At 37.8% G+C, this 17,486-nt stretch overlaps 2 protein-coding genes across 2 annotated transcripts; both read left to right on the top strand.

The window, feature by feature from the left end:
* Positions 1-4,760: 4,760 nt before the first annotated feature.
* LOC134650396 (probable RNA-binding protein 46) lies at positions 4,761-8,653 on the top strand. The gene is made up of 4 exons (XM_063505351.1): positions 4,761-5,747; positions 6,134-6,627; positions 6,991-7,198; positions 8,477-8,653. The coding sequence occupies exons 1-4, from the start codon at positions 5,091-5,093 to the stop codon at positions 8,651-8,653; spliced, it is 1,536 nt and encodes a 511-aa protein (XP_063361421.1). The 5' UTR covers positions 4,761-5,090.
* Positions 8,654-10,635: 1,982 nt separating this feature from the next.
* On the top strand, positions 10,636-15,693 carry LOC134650471 (E3 SUMO-protein ligase NSE2-like). Its single transcript, XM_063505426.1, has 5 exons — positions 10,636-10,864; positions 11,587-11,737; positions 12,367-12,416; positions 13,432-13,552; positions 15,554-15,693. Exons 1-5 carry the CDS (start codon positions 10,676-10,678, stop codon positions 15,691-15,693), a joined length of 651 nt encoding a protein of 216 aa, XP_063361496.1. The 5' UTR covers positions 10,636-10,675.
* The last annotated feature ends 1,793 nt before the right edge of the window (positions 15,694-17,486 follow it).

The following is a 17,486-nucleotide window of genomic DNA, read 5'->3' as shown; positions in this document are numbered from 1 at the left end:
CTATTTTACTAGATTTTGTTATAAAATTCAACATGTGTCATCATCCCTATTACTTAGGAATTAAAATAAGGAAATTATAAACTAACCCCCTTAGGGCCACTTGCACCATTCACTAACCCGGGGTTAACCGGTTAAACATGGTTACCAGTACAATTTGACACTAGGTTAACGGTTTAACCACTTAACCCCGGGTTAGTGGAATGGTGCAAGTGGGCCTTATTCATAAAACTTTACGGGCCTGATTTTAGTTAAATTAGGTTTTATCCCTTTCCTACAAATACATAAGTCGAAATGACAGATAAGGACAAACGATTATTAGCTATTGAGGTTTGTAGCGCGTTTAGGAATAAGGGTGAAAATCTATAGACGTATTTTATCTTATATATATGTATTAAAAAGGGTCACTCACGTACTTTTAGTCGAAAATGTGGTTGGCAGCTGTCAAAGGTTTACATAGATGGCGCCATCATAGCGTTCCCCTGTCTTTTGTTTTCCATCCAGGGCATAAAATTAAAAAAAAAACAAGAATTTGAAGTAATTCTTGGGATTAAAAGGGCAAGGTATACTGGCGCCATCTGTAAAATACTTCGATCGGCCAACCCCATTGGTCCTCGGTACGGAGTGAAACATTTCACATACAATTTGAGACTTAAAATACGTGAGTGATCCATTTTAATATGCATATGAAATATACATTTTATCCTTTTTTCTACTCCAGCACTTAAATGTGTCAATTAAATGACTGACAGTGATATCTAAAGCAATGTCATTTGAACGCTTTGTCTATAGGCTCATAAGATGACTGCTAGCAGTCATCTTATGAGTATAATACAACTGCTTTATTTTTTTTAAAGATACAAGTTCCGATCATCTTGATTGAAAGAGGTATGTTTTCATTTACAATAATAACTCTTTTTTTTTTTAAATAATAACTCAATTTTTTTTAAATAATAACTCTTTTTTTTTAATAATAACTCTTTTTTTTTAATAATAACTCTTTTTTTTTAATAATAACTCTTTTTTTTTAAATAATAACTCTTTTTTTTTTTTTTTTTTGCTGCAGCTGTCATAGAAAAAGTAATGTATGCAACAGCTCATAATTGGTTCTTAAAATTCTCGGGTCTTTTTTTACAAAACTCGACTACGTCTCGTTTTGTAACTTCGACCCTTGAATTTTAAGAACCCTTATTATATCACTGTTGCATAAACTACTATTATAGGTATTTATATATATCGATCGATCTTACTGCTTTTGTAAAAGTTTTACCTATATAGGTATGTATTATTATTATACAGTCAGCAGCATAAGTTGCTAAGCGGGCGATGCGTTCAAAATGATCTTGACGCGACTATATTGTTAAGATAATAAGAGCGCGTCAAGGTAATTTTGAACACCTCGCCCGCTTAGCAACTTCTGCTGCTAACTGTACGTAAAATAATTTAAATGTACATTTAAAGCACATTGTAGGGCTTACGGAACATTAGGATTAATAGGGAATATTACGCGAAACTTTGCGTAGGGGGCGCCACTCCCACAATAAGTCACAATCTAAGGGTCTACCGCAAACGAGAGAGTCGACATTTTGTTATCTAACCTCTCTATCACTCTTGCATATTCGAGCGATAAAGAGGCAGATAGCTGAGTTTCGATTTCGCGTTTCCCGGTAGGCCCTTTGTAAACAAACCGCCTTGATGTATCAATGTTATATTTTATTGTCTGTGAAAACTTGTCAAAAACAGTGGCACAGTATGTATAAGTTACTCTATGGTTTACTAAAGGCGCTAGTGCTGCACTCTGGCGGCAAAACATTGCAGTAATAATCCCTATTAATAATTAATTTTACTTTTTAAGAAAAACAGCATTCCATTTTACTGTTTAGCTTTAATTTTTACAAAGAGTACTGTAGAAGAGTTGTAAAGTCTAAAGAAGTTCATGTTTCGCATGCAGCTGACGTAGATGGCGCTGCACGGCGACATTATGCGGTAAGTATGTTTGTCAAAAGTTAAAGTTTGACAAATCTATTGACCACAAAACATGGCGCCGTCTAGCGCTATCTACTTCAGCTATCAAATTGTCCGTTTTTAGGGTTCCGTGCCCAAAGGGTAAAAATGGAACCCTATTATTAAGACGCCGCTGTCCGTCCGTCCGTCCGTCCGTCTGTCACCAGGCTGTATCTCACGAACCGTGATAGCTAGACAGTTGAAATTTTCACAGATGATGTATTTCTGTTGCCGCTATAACAACAAACACTAAAAACAGAATAAAATAAAGATTTAAGTGGGGCTCCCATACAACAAACGTGATTTTTGACCGAAGTTAAGCAACGTCGGGCGGGGTCAGTACTTGGATGGGTGACCGTTTTTTTGCTTGTTTTGCTCTATTTTTTGTTGATGGTGCGGAACCCTCCGTGCGCGAGTCCGACTCGCACTTGGCCGGTTTTTTATTTTCTTAGATTTTACTTAGTCTTTTACAATCTTTCAACTCTCTGATTTTTGTATTCCTTTTATTTTAATTAAGTTTAATCTTAAGTCGACATATGTTTTAGTCTGGTTCCTATTTTACTAAACTGACACTTATTTTAGTTATTTTTCCGTCCCATAAAAATGTGTCGTTTTGGGACAAAAGGTGTCACTGCAATAACAAACAGTCCTTATTGACAACTAACAACGGGGTGCCTTTTGTCTCGAAACGGGTATTTTTAAGTTGTATTTTTTGAAATTCAGCCAAAAAAAGCATTTTCACTAACGCCTTGGAATTTCAAATGTGGCGCCATCTATGTACAGAAATATGAAACGCAACTTAGTACGGTAGTTGACAGTTGAATTTTGTTCAATCTCTGATTTCCTTATGACTTATTTTACAGAAAGTATTTTTAATGGCATGAAGTATGGAAACAATCATACAGCTGGTTTCGTTAAAGCCTACTCATAGTGTCTCTTTCTAATAAAAGGAGTTAAAAAGAGACGTCAGCTTGCATTCAAGAAACGGACCAAGCTTAAGTTCAAATATAAAGTAACGACGCTGAGAACGAAGAATTTCGTACATTCACTCGCCTGTTCCCATCTCTTTCACACGCACATGATTATATTGCTGTCCCGCTCGCACTGTGTCGTTGACCGCCGGCATCATGCGCGTGCGATAGAGACAGGAACAAGCGAGTCAATGTACGACATTCTCCGTGCTTAGCGTCCTTAGTTTAGAAACTCCAATGATCTATAAATAAATCAAATGTGATAATTTGTAAGAATGTAATTATGTCAAGTGTAATGGAAATGGAAATACATATTATTAATGTATATAATTTTGTGTGCCGTGCGTTGAGAAATTAAAGAATTGTATGGAAACTTATCTTATTTCACTTATTCAGAAACCCTAAAAAATATAGTCGGTCAAACCAATTTGTCAGTAACTAAGAACAAAAAATCTACCTATACTCATCCTTTTACTTTGGGTGCTAGTACTAGTGTAAGACAAAGATAGTATGATTCTCTCTGTCTATGTTTGAAATGAGACAGTCCTTTGACAAACTATATCTACGCATAATAGAGTTAGCTGGTCGAGAAGGTAGAATTTAACAGATGGCGCCAGCATAGCTTGCCAATTCTTTTTTTTTATTTTTTTTTTATGTCCTGGATGCCAGCCCTTTAAGCGAAATCTCACAGAACAAAACTAAAGAAAGGGGCAAACTATGATGGCGCCATCTATGCAAACCTTTGAAAGTCGCCAACCCCAATACCTTTCATAAGGTGGTATAGTGGTGTAATGTGTATTGCGTCTCAAATTTTGTTTAATGAGAGAGTGAGACGCAATGCTATTGGACAAAGAAATTGGACAGGTATAATACTACCCATATGTGGAGTTACATAAGTGCAATAGTAGATACAAACCGAAGTTTTAGCCATCTTGCATTGTTTCCAAGAACGATTTTTTTGCTCTATATAAAAGAACGATTGACCTGGTTAACACATTAATTGCCACCCAGCCAAACAAGACATCCGCGCCAGGCCACAACAATTTCTTCATATAAAAGTGTAGTACCACGATCCCGACTATCGCCGGCCTGGGAACGAAATCATAAAATACCCGATAGTCGGGTTTTCGGCACTGAATGTGTTAAGATAGCATGAGGACAGCGTACGATCGGTCGTTGTGGTGATCCTTAGATGAGGGTGTATATTGGCTCGAGACATGAAACGTGCATGAAACTCTCAGATTGCGACATAAAAATCGTCTTTTATTACAGCGCCATCTAGTGAACGCTGGTGTCACCAAATCATGCAACCATGTCGCATTAACTTTCACTTCCATAAAACGAATTGAAACAAAACAAGCTCTTATTTAATATTTTCTTTTTAATAACAAAAGCATTTGACATTTTCAATTAAACGAATTAAAATATCATTTTCATGACAAAACTTATTTGTGATGATATGAGACAAAGGAAATGAAATTAGATATCGCCGATATCGCTCTTATGTTAGATACTTTTACCTGCGGTAAAAATTGCAGAAAACAACTTATAAATGTTAATATAATATTCAATATAATAAAAATACCTATAGAACACATCTTGTTTTTCCTACGTTCTCGCAAAACTTGTTTTTCTACACGTAGGTTTTTATTCAAATTTAATTAGAGTTTCATATTTTTGTCGGTACAAAGTTATCTTATCCAATTATGAAACCAGTAATTTAATTACAAAATCTATCCGAAAAACATAAAAAACGACGAATTCAAATTTAAAAGTAATTCAAGTTACGACGATCATTTATGTTGCACTCTGTTTCAAAATCTTACTTTATTTACAAGTTTTCTTAAACATACTTAGAAATGTAGATTGAAAATAGTATATTCTTATTTATAACTGTTTTTCACAATTTGTCTTTTGTTTATACATCCAAATATTGAAGAATAACATTAAAGAATACTTTACATGTTCCATTTCAACCGCCAAACCGCCTGTGACGTCACACCCGGGCGGCCTCTTGTCGGCAAAGTATAAAGGGAGCCGACACTTTGACGCGCCGCCTCTTCTCCGCGCGCCGCGCACTCGATTACAACGCGCACGATTTTTCAAAAAATATTAACTATGGACCAGGATAAAATAATTACGTATAAACTATTGGAGCTGCGTGAGAAGACGGGGTATGATATAGTTCAGGAGAATGGGCAGAGGAAGTTTGGTCCACCGCCGGGCTGGAGCGGCCCGCCGCCGCCGAAGGGCTGCGAAGTTTTCGTCGGCAAACTCCCACGGCAGATCTTTGAAGATGAGCTGGTTCCGATCTTCTCGAGGCTTGGGAAGATCTACGAAATGAGGCTCATGATGGATTTCAGCGGCTCCAATCGAGGGTATGCCTTCGTGACGTACACGAAGCGAGAAGACGCCGCAGCCGCCATCAGGGAGCTCAATGGATACGAGATCAGACCAGGCCGGCATATCGGCGTCGTGAAATCCGTGGACAACTGCCGACTGTTCCTGGGCGGTATCCCTCAAACGAAAACCAAGGAAGAAGTTTACGAAGAGCTCTCAAAGAAAGTCACCGGGATTGTAGACGTGATTTTATACAAGAACTGCTTCGACAGAAGGAAGAACAGAGGGTTTGCGTTCGTGGAGTTCTCTTCGCATCGCGCGGCGGCCATGGCTCGACGGGCCCTCGTGCCGGGCTGCGTGAAGCTGTGGGACCAGGATGTGATGCTGGACTGGGCCGAGCCTGAACCTGACATTGATGACGATCTGATGAAGAAGGTAAGCTTTTGCGTTTGCGAATTGTTTTTCTTGGCTATGCAATCGTTAATTTTGAAGTTTGCTGACGTAATTACTTGTAGTCGCCGTCAGATATATCGGAGCGGCCGAGGTGCTCAAAAATATCTGAACACGCAGTCTAACGCCTTGACGATAGAGGCGTTTTCAGACATTTGTTAACCTTGGGCGCTCCGAATATATCGTATATATGATGACGACTGTAGTCAAGATGTTTCGTGAGTTAGTTGCGGGGTATATAGTTTTCTAAATAGAAAGTAGCTTTGCCTTTCTTGTGATAGTCTTGCATACAGTTCAGATACTCAAATTAACGATTGCATAGTAAATGCTTTGCTGCTCTGCCATTTCTTACATACCGCTTTGCGTTCCAGGTCAAAGTACTATACGTACGTAACTTTCTAATCAGTACAACACCTGATACAATTCAAAATCTGTTCGAAACCACCATCAATGCGAAGGTGGAGCGCGTTAAGAAAATGTATGACTACGCTTTCATACATTTCTTTGAGAGGGAACAAGCTGAACATGCGATGGCGAAGTTACAAAGGGCCGACGTTGAAGGCAGTACGATAGAAATCAAATGGGCTAAGCCCGTTGACAGAGAGTTGTATAGAATTCAGAAATCAAATAAAGGCAATGCGAAGTTTAATCATAATATGGACTTGACACAGACTTTGTTGCTTTACAAACAGCACTTTGACAAGAGGGAATATGAGAACGGGAAGGAAGATGAGGGCATCAGCTCCGGATGTGCTGCGGACTCTGTTTGTGGGTCTCCGGGAGACGGGGCTTCGAGCTACAGGAGCGTGGCGTTGAAGGATAACTACATGTTGGCTCCAGCTAAGCTTGACGCTATGTGTAAAACGTAAGTACAACTTAATTTGGATCTTATACCTATGCAATAAGATTCTAATTTCTTACCAGTGGCGGTAGCACGGACGCATTTTTATCGCTTGTCACCATGCTGCGAAAGTTACGGGCATAGTGACAAGTGATAAAAATGGAATCGTGCTGCGCCCGCAGATTTCTTTAATTGATTTTGAAAAACTTGAGCTGTATTTGATTAGTGATTTTTTTAATTAGTTCCTTTATGTAATCCCAGGGGTAAATACGAGTAACTTTCCTAACAATAATTTTTGCAGTCTTATTCCTACTGTGCCAGAAAAACTTCAACTTCAGCTATTGAGTGATTGAGCAGTAAACTAATACTTTATTTACACTTCTGCAGCTATTCCTGGGCCACACCGAATTACACCTACCAGCAGTTTGTAGACCCTACCGGGACAGTGATGTGGGTGTGCCACATCGAGCTCCCACAAGTGGGCCTGCCGCTCCTGTCTGTGCCCACGCCTGTGGGACCATTCGCGACGAGAGCTTGCTTCACCGCGGTACAGGCTAGGGTAGAGGCTGCGGAGATTGCGCTGCAATGTATTAAGGTATGTTCTGTTCTTTTGTTTTTCACTTGGATCTTTTTTTATTACTTTTCGTTTATGGCAAAATATTCATTGACTGGATCCTCCTAATAACAAACAGATGGCCATACAAATGAAAAATACATGCTACTGAAATTTGAACCTATAGTGTATGATATAGAATTGATTTTATTTTGCTTCAAAATTAAATGGAACGCTATTCAAATTGAATGGTTCAAGTTTCATCAAACTGAATAATTACTATAGCTATTTTATTTTTATAGGGCTGTATACGAGTAGAAGGTATTATACTTGGTCAAGCAGATCTTTTCAGTAGAAAAAGGCGGCAAATTAGAAAAATGTAGGCGCGAAGAGATATCGTCCCATAGAAAAAGTTTCGCGCCTTTTTAGGGTTCCGTAGCCAAATGGCAAAAAACGGAACCCTTATAGATTCGTCATGTCTGTCTCTGTCTGTCTGTCTGTCCGTCTGTCTGTCTGTCTGTCCGTATGTCACAGCCACTTTTCTCCGAAACTATAAGAACTATATTGTTGAAACTTGGTAAGTAGATGTATTCTGTGAACCGCATTAAGATTTTCACACAAAAATAGAAAAAAAAAACAATAAATTTTTGGGGTTCCCCATACTTCGAACTGAAACTCAAAATTTTTTTTTCATCAAACCCATACGTGTGGGGTATCTATGGATAGGTCTTCAAAAATTATATTGAGGTTTCTAATATCATTTTTTTCTAAACTGAATAGTTTGCGCGAGAGACACTTCCAAAGTGGTAAAATGTGTGTCCCCCCCCCCCTGTAACTTCTCTAAAATAAGAGAATGATAAAACTAAAAAATATATATGATGTACATTACCATGCAAACTTCCACCGAAAATTGGTTTGAACGAGATCTAGTAAGTAGTTTTTTTTTATACGTCATAAATCGCCTAAATACGGAACCCTTCATGGGCGAGTCCGACTCGCACTTGGCCGCTTTTTTTTTACTGACACTTGCTTGACCGGCTATAGATGAAATCAAAAATGTTGTGCTTCATATTTAACAACTAACGTAGATGGCGCTGTATGGCTCCATGCATAATGGGGGTACCTCTAAGGTTAAATTTTTCATGCCTTTTATTTGTAAAATGTATAGAATGTAATTACTTAACACTTAATTCTATACAAAACCAATGCCCTTCTACATGTACATTAGGGTCTCGCTGATAATCGATTGAAGGTCATCCTAGACATCTACTCCTTCTAATTTATCGCAGTTTTGATGCCTAATATTAACTTTTTTTACAGGCTCTGCGCGCGAACGTCGACCGGTCCACTGCAACCCCCGTACCAGTGTACCCGTCACTAGTGCAGCCTGTACCGACATACAACATCCCTTACGAATACCCGCTGTACGCTCGACCACCACCCATGACCGCTGCCGTCCCTAGTTTATACCACATGTTTGAGAACATGAGACTGTAGCAAGATATAAATTTGTGTAAGATTTAGTTTTGTTTACAAAGGTTCAATTTTCAAGGTGTATGAAATTGCGATCTTATTCTGAGCCAATAAGATTTAATTTCCCTTAATACACGTATGAAATATGAACGCGTTGTTGAATGTTTGACTTAGTTATATAGTTAGTAAGACGAGTTTGTTTTGACTTGACAGTTGCCTTTTGAGAGATCTCAATTGTTTTTTTCTGACCTGTTTAGACGCATAATTGCAGATTTTCGATTGTTTTTTGTTTTAAGACTGCATTTTAAATGGATGGTAAAGTACAAACAAAATGTGGCTATTTTGTATTCTGCTTTTAACTATTTGGTAAAGTACAAACAAAATGTGGCTATTTTGTATTCTGCTTTTAACTATTTAAAATAGTTTTGATAACGTTCCTAAGTTTTCATAGCATATCTCAACTTAGATGTAAGACTGTTGATTCATTGTTGTCATTAATGATTATAAAACTGCATTTTAAATGGATGATAAAGTAAATAGAAACAAAATGTGGCTATTTTGTATTCTACTTTATACTTTCAACTATTTAAAATTGTTGTTTTGATAACTTTTCTTGTTACTTGACATAGCATTTCTCACCTTAGATTTAAGACTGTTGATTCATTGTTGTAATTAATGAAGATATTTATAGGCATTATTTACATTTTACGTAATGTAAAGTCGCCTGCTACTACTTACTTGTGCTTATACCGAAGTATATTCAGAGAAAAGTAGTAATAAGTTTAAAGGACTAGTTTACTTAAATAAACATTTTTGGAACTGATGGATCATTTTTCTTCTTTTTAATCCCAGCCCTAGTAGCACGGTCGCATTTTTATCGTTTATCACCATGCCTGTCACGTTCTAACAAGTGTGTAAGTGCGAAAGTGACGGGCATAGTGATAGTCGATAAAAATGGAACCGTGCTGAGCCCGCAGAATAAGTCCAGGGAAATTGAACGACTCGGAATTTCTAAGGCCTGAAGTTCGGAAATTTTGGGCATTATATGTCCGCAATTTGCGGACTTCGAGCTTCGGTGTTCATTGCGTGCCTTGGGTGGTATTCCACCATTTCCACCTGTCCACGTCTCTCTCTCAAAGCAAATTGTGATAGTCGATTTAGACTCGCGCGAGCCACGAGACGAGAGTGTAAGCGGTGGGCTCGCGGCTCGTCTCGTGGCTCACAAGCTCGTCGAGCTAATATAATTTAAACACTAACGGCACGGCATAAGGTTTATAACCGAATGACAAGCCGAACGCGAGTGTAAACGGTGGACTCGCGTCTCGTGGCGCGGCTCGTCTCGTGGCTCGCGCGAGAGTAAACCGAGTGTGAGATGTAAATACACATTGACAGTTGGAATACCAACCTCTGGCGCACCCACTAGACCGAGTACTACTCTGTACAAAAAAAAGGCCCGATGAATACTATTACTTATTCTGTGCCCGAAGTTCAAAGTGGCCCTTTGCGCCTATATTTTTCAAATTTGCCGCCTTTTTCTAGTGGGTGTGCCAGACCATATGGGTCTACTAAGTGGACCGTTTTTCCGTACCGGACCGGACTGTAAAGAATGAGCGTAGCTAGGCTGCATTTCCATGCAAGTCGAACGGGCTGTGCGTAAAGAATATCAATCAGTTGGGAGTTTCTTGAATTTACCGCATTTTATGGTATGAACCCATTGTATGAACCTGTAGGTAGACCAAAGAGTAGTATAATATATATATGAGGTAGACTACCGCACCGCACCAAGGTCACGGTGCGGTGCGGTAGTCTGTTATGGCTTTTAGCTTGTCCAGAAATAAATAATTTAAAAAAACTTGCTACTTGACTATGACTAGTGACATTGACACTGACAGTTGTTGCCGCACTTTGCCGTTGTTGTTTGTTAGTTGTTTCCCTGTGTTATTATTACCTTTATCTGTTTAAAAGCAGTGCGCTATTTACCATATAAAAATTGTTTCCTTCCCTCCCCTCCGCGTGTACATTTTTTACAGCCTAAACCGGTAAATAATGGAGACAAATCTCGCAGAACTCCGTAAGCAATGTATGACGAGTCTCTATCTCTGCTCTGACAACATCACCAAATATCTAGACGACGAGAAAGAAGAGGAATTCGCGAAGCTGAAGTCTTATGTGGAGGACTATTGTAAGCTGGAAGCTCAAGAGGATGTAGCCAAACAGGCTTTGGCGAAAGCGGAAGTATGTACCTACTGTTTTATTTTTTGAGGCTTGGCTAGGCTTGCTTGATATTTGTTGGTAACTGTACAAGGTTATCTGTTTTAGCAGTTCTTTCTAAAACATGTGATTTTTTATATACTACAAACAAGATAAGTTTCACAGAGCCATCTATCTATTAAGCCCTTTTATTTTGAGTTAGAGTATGTCTCTAAGCTCAGTGTGCCGCTTGGCAAAGGCCTCCTCTAGCTCTTTCCATTGGGATCTGTTGTGGGCCACTCTTCTCCAGTTCGGGCCCGCTGTAAGTTTGAGTTCATCCTCCCATCTTGTTCGAGGTTTCCTCTGGCCCTGCTCTGACAGAGCTAACTTGCTATTAACACATGCATTGCCAACGCTTGCTTCGCGCTACGAGCGTAGCCGATAACATGGGAAAAACCATATGTAGCAAAAAGCGACTACGGATAGTGCACCCGCCTGGCAGGTTGCTGGCAGTGAATGTGTTAAGTGAAGCAAAAATATAATCAGATAATACAATAATCAACAGTGAGTAAATGCATAGCACCCCATTTTACATCAGACCCATTTTACATCAGATAATCTAATGACAATGACACTATAATGTTTTTATGCGGCAAGCGCATTGTAATTTTTCCTACACCCGTCGACGCATGTGTTCAAGCTGCATTTATCGCATAAAACAACAACAGTTTTGAAACTAAACTCATATAATGCCATCATGTTCACAGGAAGAGACAGATGCATCAAACGTGGACTCCCTGCAAGACAAGTTTAGCCAGTACCTTATAAGCTTGGCAAACAAGAGACTCAACGTAGCCAAGCACCCGTATATGGTGGAAATGAACAAGCGGATGCAGCGGGGCATGAAGGAAACTAGGAGTAAGATTTTGTTTACAACTATAGGAACTTGCTATTGCTCATTCTTGTTCATAAGTTAAATTTTAACAAGCTTTTATTAGGTTGACCTGTACATAGTTATAATGTAATGGAATGTAATGGAATCTAAGGTAACTAATTTAACCATCTTCCAAGGATCCTAGCGTCATGAAAATTGGCAGCTGTATGTAGTTCTGATGACAATACAATAATATGGTACTGTCGAACTGATCTGATGATGGAGACAGGAGGTGGCCATAGGAACTCTGTGATGAAACAGCGCAACCTAATTGTGTTAGGGGTTTTTAGAATTGTCTTGATGAGTATTAGTTGTCTGTCGTAAGAAAAGTACAGTCAGCGATAAAAGCTTGTACCAAAAATGAAATTTTTGCCAAAAACTTATTTAATCCATCAGATATGTCTGTGTGTGTCATTGGATTGTCAAATTTAGTATTTACAGATACAAATAAAAAATTCTCTATTTCTTTAAAATACACATGGCCATGGTTTAGGGGATGGAGCTGCCCGGTAAGCAAAGAATTGCCTGTGCTGGGAGGCACCAAAAGTATTTGGGATATACAATTTCTCGAGGTATGTTTCAACCAATTTGTATAATTCATTAACTTTTTCAGATAACTTGGAAGAATCAGACTTAGCTATTACTGAATCCGACAATAGAATGGTAAGTACTTTATTTAACTGTATATTTAATAATTCTGCATACATCTGTCTGTCTGTATAACAACCAATAGGCTCAAAACTCTCTTCTGCAAGTAAACATTATAGAAAAAAAATACACAAATCAACCCAGTCCCACAGTATTAAGAGCCAACAGGAGTGGTCATTTCTCCATACAAACGTACTCGACTGTTTCCTCCGTGGGTTTTGAAGCTAGAGCAATGATTTTTTCAACACAGATTAATATTGTCAATATCTGTGTCGGACCGTTTTGCTTTTTTTGATATTTTTGTTTATAAGGCGCTAGAGCCCTTCAAAAATGGCCAAAATGGCCTAATTGACTATGCCGCAATGAGAGGCGCGCTATTCAAAACTTATATCAATTAGCCAAAAAAGCTAAACGGTCCGACACAGATAATGTCATAATCATTTAGATTTCCAAATTTGGTTACGATTGGTTAAGTTTTGGAGGAGGAAACAGTCGAGTACGAAACCTCGATTTTTGAGATTTTTACGCAGGATTTTTCGCCTTGTCCTTATCGCACTAGTCTTAGGAGCCGCTTCCGTTAGCGAGATGGGTATATTTACCTAAAATATTTAAATCTCAGCTGCTGTTGGCTCTTAAGCTCGATTTGCAGGGTTCGAAATTATATTAGATAATTTTAGTCTTTGATAACTATCGCAATAATTATCCGATTATAACTATCCCAGGTATGGATGGTGCTATATTTATTTTCTTTGAATTTATATTACCTAAGTTATTTTTTACAAATTTTATTAGGTTATACTTAAATATTATCAAATCGATAATTATCAGGCATAAGAACCACGATGATTATCGTGATAATTATCAAGATAACTATCATTGATAATTATCCTCTCTAACCCTGTCGATTTGACTGTGTTATGCTTATGGATAAAAGTATTAGTACTTCACACAAAATAAATAGTCCGTGGGAAATGAAATTTTATATAGACATATAATCCAACTTCTATAATAAACATTTTTTAATTTTCAGATCGATCCAATAACCAAGAAGCCTATTGAAGACCCAGTTAGGAACAACCTGTGCAACCATGTGTATGAACGGGCCTCCATCATGCAGCTGCTGGGCGTGAACCGAAGGACCAGGTGTCCAGGTAATATACCTTAAAATATATAGGTACACACATATAAATATAAATAAATATTATATATAGCTGGTCAACCAAATCTTGTCAGTAAAAAAAGGCGCGAAATTCAAATTTTCTATGGGACGATATCCCTTCGCGCCTACATTTTTCAAATTGGCCGCCTTTTTCTACTGTCAAGATCTGGTTGACCAAGTATAGGTCATTCTTACACAGATTCACTTTGTCCCACAATAAGCTCAAGAAGGCTTGTGTTGTGGGTACTCGGACAACGATATATAATATACAAATATGTACATAGAAAACACCCAAGACTCAGGACAAATATCTGTGCTCATCACACAAATAAATGCCCTTGCCGGGATTCGAACCCAGGACCGTGGCTTCACAGGCAGGGTCACTACCCACTAGGCCAGAACAGTTGTCACACATATACATCAAACCATAAAACAACCTAGGGATTGACAGGACAAGCTATGATGGCGCCATCTGCTAAATACTTCGACCGGCCAACCCCATTGTAATCCATACTAATATTATAAATGCGAAAGTGTGTCTGTTTGTCTGTCTGTTACCTCTTCACGCTTAAACCGCTGAACGAATTTAAGTAGTTGAAATTTGGCATAGAGATAGTTTGAGTCCCGGGGAAGGACATAGGATAGTTTTTATCTCGGAAATCATCCCTGAAGAGATTGCAAAGGGGGGTGGAATTGAAAGAATTAATGAATTGCCTAATAGGGTAAATGTGGGATAGATGTCATAGGGAGATATATGCCCAAATTTGCACATAGCGACTTGTGCGAATTCAACACTTGCAATTAATTTATTATTTGTAAGCTTACTCCTTTCCTCCCTCTGGTTGATGACGAACACTTCGCTAAAATGGACGTATTGTGATTTATTGCGAAAAACTATTTTACGCCGCGACAGATTAGGGTAAATGTGGGATAGTTGCCATACATTTTGAAAAAGGTAAATAAAATGCAGAAGGTAAGCATTTAAAAATCTTATGAGACAGTGTTAGTTTGTATACTGATTAATAAACAAAATTTTCAAGGTAGCTTGATATTATTTGTTTTATTTGTATACTATTTCACGAGTCAAAATATCATCGCGGCACCTAACCCATACAGTTGGCATCCATCCCCGCCCGAAGGACCTTTTTATTTTGTTTATAACTAAACAAATAAAACAAATAATATCAAGCTACATACCTTGAAAATATTGTTTATTAATGAGTATACAAACCAACACTGTGTTATAAGATTTTTAAATGTTTATCTTCTGTATTTTATTCACCTTTTTCAAAAAGTATGGCAACTATCCCACATTTACCCTAATTGAAGTAAGCAATAGGCAAACTGAATGATTGCTATTAGCATTATCGAGGCGCTATACTTACTGTAGCTGCTGTCACTAATTCCACGCAGACGAAGTACAGATACAGATTTTTATTGGTAAAAATGAAATTACATTTTACAAGTCAAAATTAAGTAAATACAAATTATACAAGTAATCAAATAATTATAGTTCAATATAAAATAACAATAACATACAATTATAATTTTCGTTTCGCATTGTTGGGTCAATGATCTTTGGTTAAGGTTATACACATGAACTCATCAATTGAGTAGCGTGTTCAATAAGCAATAATTAGTCGCGGGCAAAAGCTAGTAACCTAATAATTTTATATAATAGGTCGAACTGAAAAAAAGAAAAAAAAAAAAATATATATATATATATATTGTTATTCCTATCCTGATCTCGATTTAGTTTATAATGTTAGTTAAGTTTACGTACTGACGCGATCTCTTGGACAGGTCTCCACGGAAGACTAGCGTCAAGATACCTAGAGGTAACTTGACACCAAGCTGAGGGGAGACCTTTTCAGTGACGTTTATGCTTAGTATAATAAAGTGTAATAATAGATTTAAGCGATATTGTAAGCGTCCTGAATAAATTTATTTTCTTTCTTTCTTTCTTTCTAATACAACGCCATTTTGTTTCCAGTGGTCGGTTGCGGCAACAAGCAGCCCGTGGATCCTCACCATCTGGTCTCTGACGAGGAGCTGCGGTTCCGCCTGAGCCTCGACGCGCACTCCACCATGATACACGGCGGCGACCCGCTCGCCTTAGACGACACCATGTAGATCATCAGGTACACGATACCAAGTACTACCATCGCCTGACATAGAAGTCGAATTTAAGCTGATCTAGTAATACAGGGTGGCCAACTTAGAGGTATACAACTTTTTTTGCCGCCATTTTATTTTGGCGGTAAATATGACAGTTATTGCATGAAAATTTGTTTGTGTAGATACGGCAAATTTATTATGGAGCGTTTTACGACGGAACAACGTGTTTTAATCATTAAAAACAATAGAAACATTAAAAATAACGTTTCCCGGTCGATTAATTTCGAGAAACGGTGACATTGACTGTCCCCCTAGATCGCCTGATTTAACAGCTCCTGACTTTTTTCTGTGGGGCTATCTAAAGGGACGTGTCTATGCTAATAGGCCAACGAACCTTCAGCAATTAAAACAAAATATTCGAAACACTGTCGCTGAGATAACGCCAGAAATGTGTGAAAAAGTGATGAAAAACGCGATGAAAAGGGTTCGCATCTGCCATGCTGCTAGTGGTGGACATTTGTCTGACATTATTTTCCATGTGTAATTGCTGACCCTACATATTATATTTAACAAGGAATACTTAATATTTTTTATGTTTTATAGAATAAAATTTCAAAAATAAAGTGTCTACCTCTTATTTGGCCACCCTGTACTACCATCGCCTGACATAGAAGTCGAATTTAAGCTGATCTAGTAATATTAACACATTGCACATTGAGTGCCGGGAGACCCTTTGTTTAACATAAAGTTTTAAGTCATAATGTATGCAGCCTTCAATAACTAGCCACCTTATACTAAATCGAGTTCTGTTAATAGGTGAATAGAATCATTTTTAGTTTAGGGTGGACAGTTAGTAACAGGTGGCCAGTTACTGGCGAATTACCCTACTCGTAATGTATTGTTTGTCATATTATCATTAGTCCCAAAACTGAAACCGTTAACTTTTCAGGATTTTCGCAAGGTTATCCTATATTATATAGGTTAGGTTAAGTTTGTTTTATGCCATGGCAATCCTGAAAAGTTACGCGTTTTCTTTGGCCCTAAAAAATGTGACGGAGTGGAGCTTTTTGTATGGGGTGATATTAGTTTTGAATTTTTCTCAAGAGAATTATAATCTACAACTAGAAAGACATGCAATAGTACTCAACTTTTTTTATTCATTTGATAAAAGAAAAATATAGAAGCGTGACAGAGTAGTCAGAAACAAGACAATTTTATCGATTGTCACTATGCCTGTCACTTTCGCACTTACATTGTTAGAACGTGACAGGCATGGGACAGGTGATAAAAATGCGACCGTGATAAGGCCACTGGTTACAGTCGGTATTGACAACCGACGAAGTTTTTATCATTAATTAATAATTAATATTTTTGGCTAAATGTAATTAGTTTATAATATAAGATAGATAGTCGTTGTTAATTTGGAAATAAAAAAACACAATTTATTAATAGTTTTATTTAAACATTAATACCAGATCAAAATAATACTTATGCGTAGGTAAATCTGGCCTGGATTTAAACCCAGAAATATGCGTTTAATATCGGTTACGGAATCAGGATTAAACATGACAACATTTAGTATAGAACACTACATACTATAGACAAAAATTCTAGAAATATAAATCATCGGCTACAGACTTTTTGGGTTTCTGACTATAGTGTGTCAAAGGTTTGTTTGATTTCAAACATAGACAGAGAGAATCATACTATCTTTGTCTTACACTAGTACTAGCACCCAAAAGAAAAGGATGAGTATAGTTTTTTTGTTCCTATTTACTGACAAGATTTAGTTGACCCAGTATATGAGG

The sequence above is a fragment of the Cydia amplana genome, chromosome 8 (assembly GCF_948474715.1).
Source record: "Cydia amplana chromosome 8, ilCydAmpl1.1, whole genome shotgun sequence".
Lineage (NCBI taxonomy): Eukaryota > Metazoa > Arthropoda > Insecta > Lepidoptera > Tortricidae > Cydia > Cydia amplana.
The sequence above is the reverse complement of the archived record's forward strand: the minus strand, read 5'-3'. Positions and strand labels throughout refer to the sequence as shown.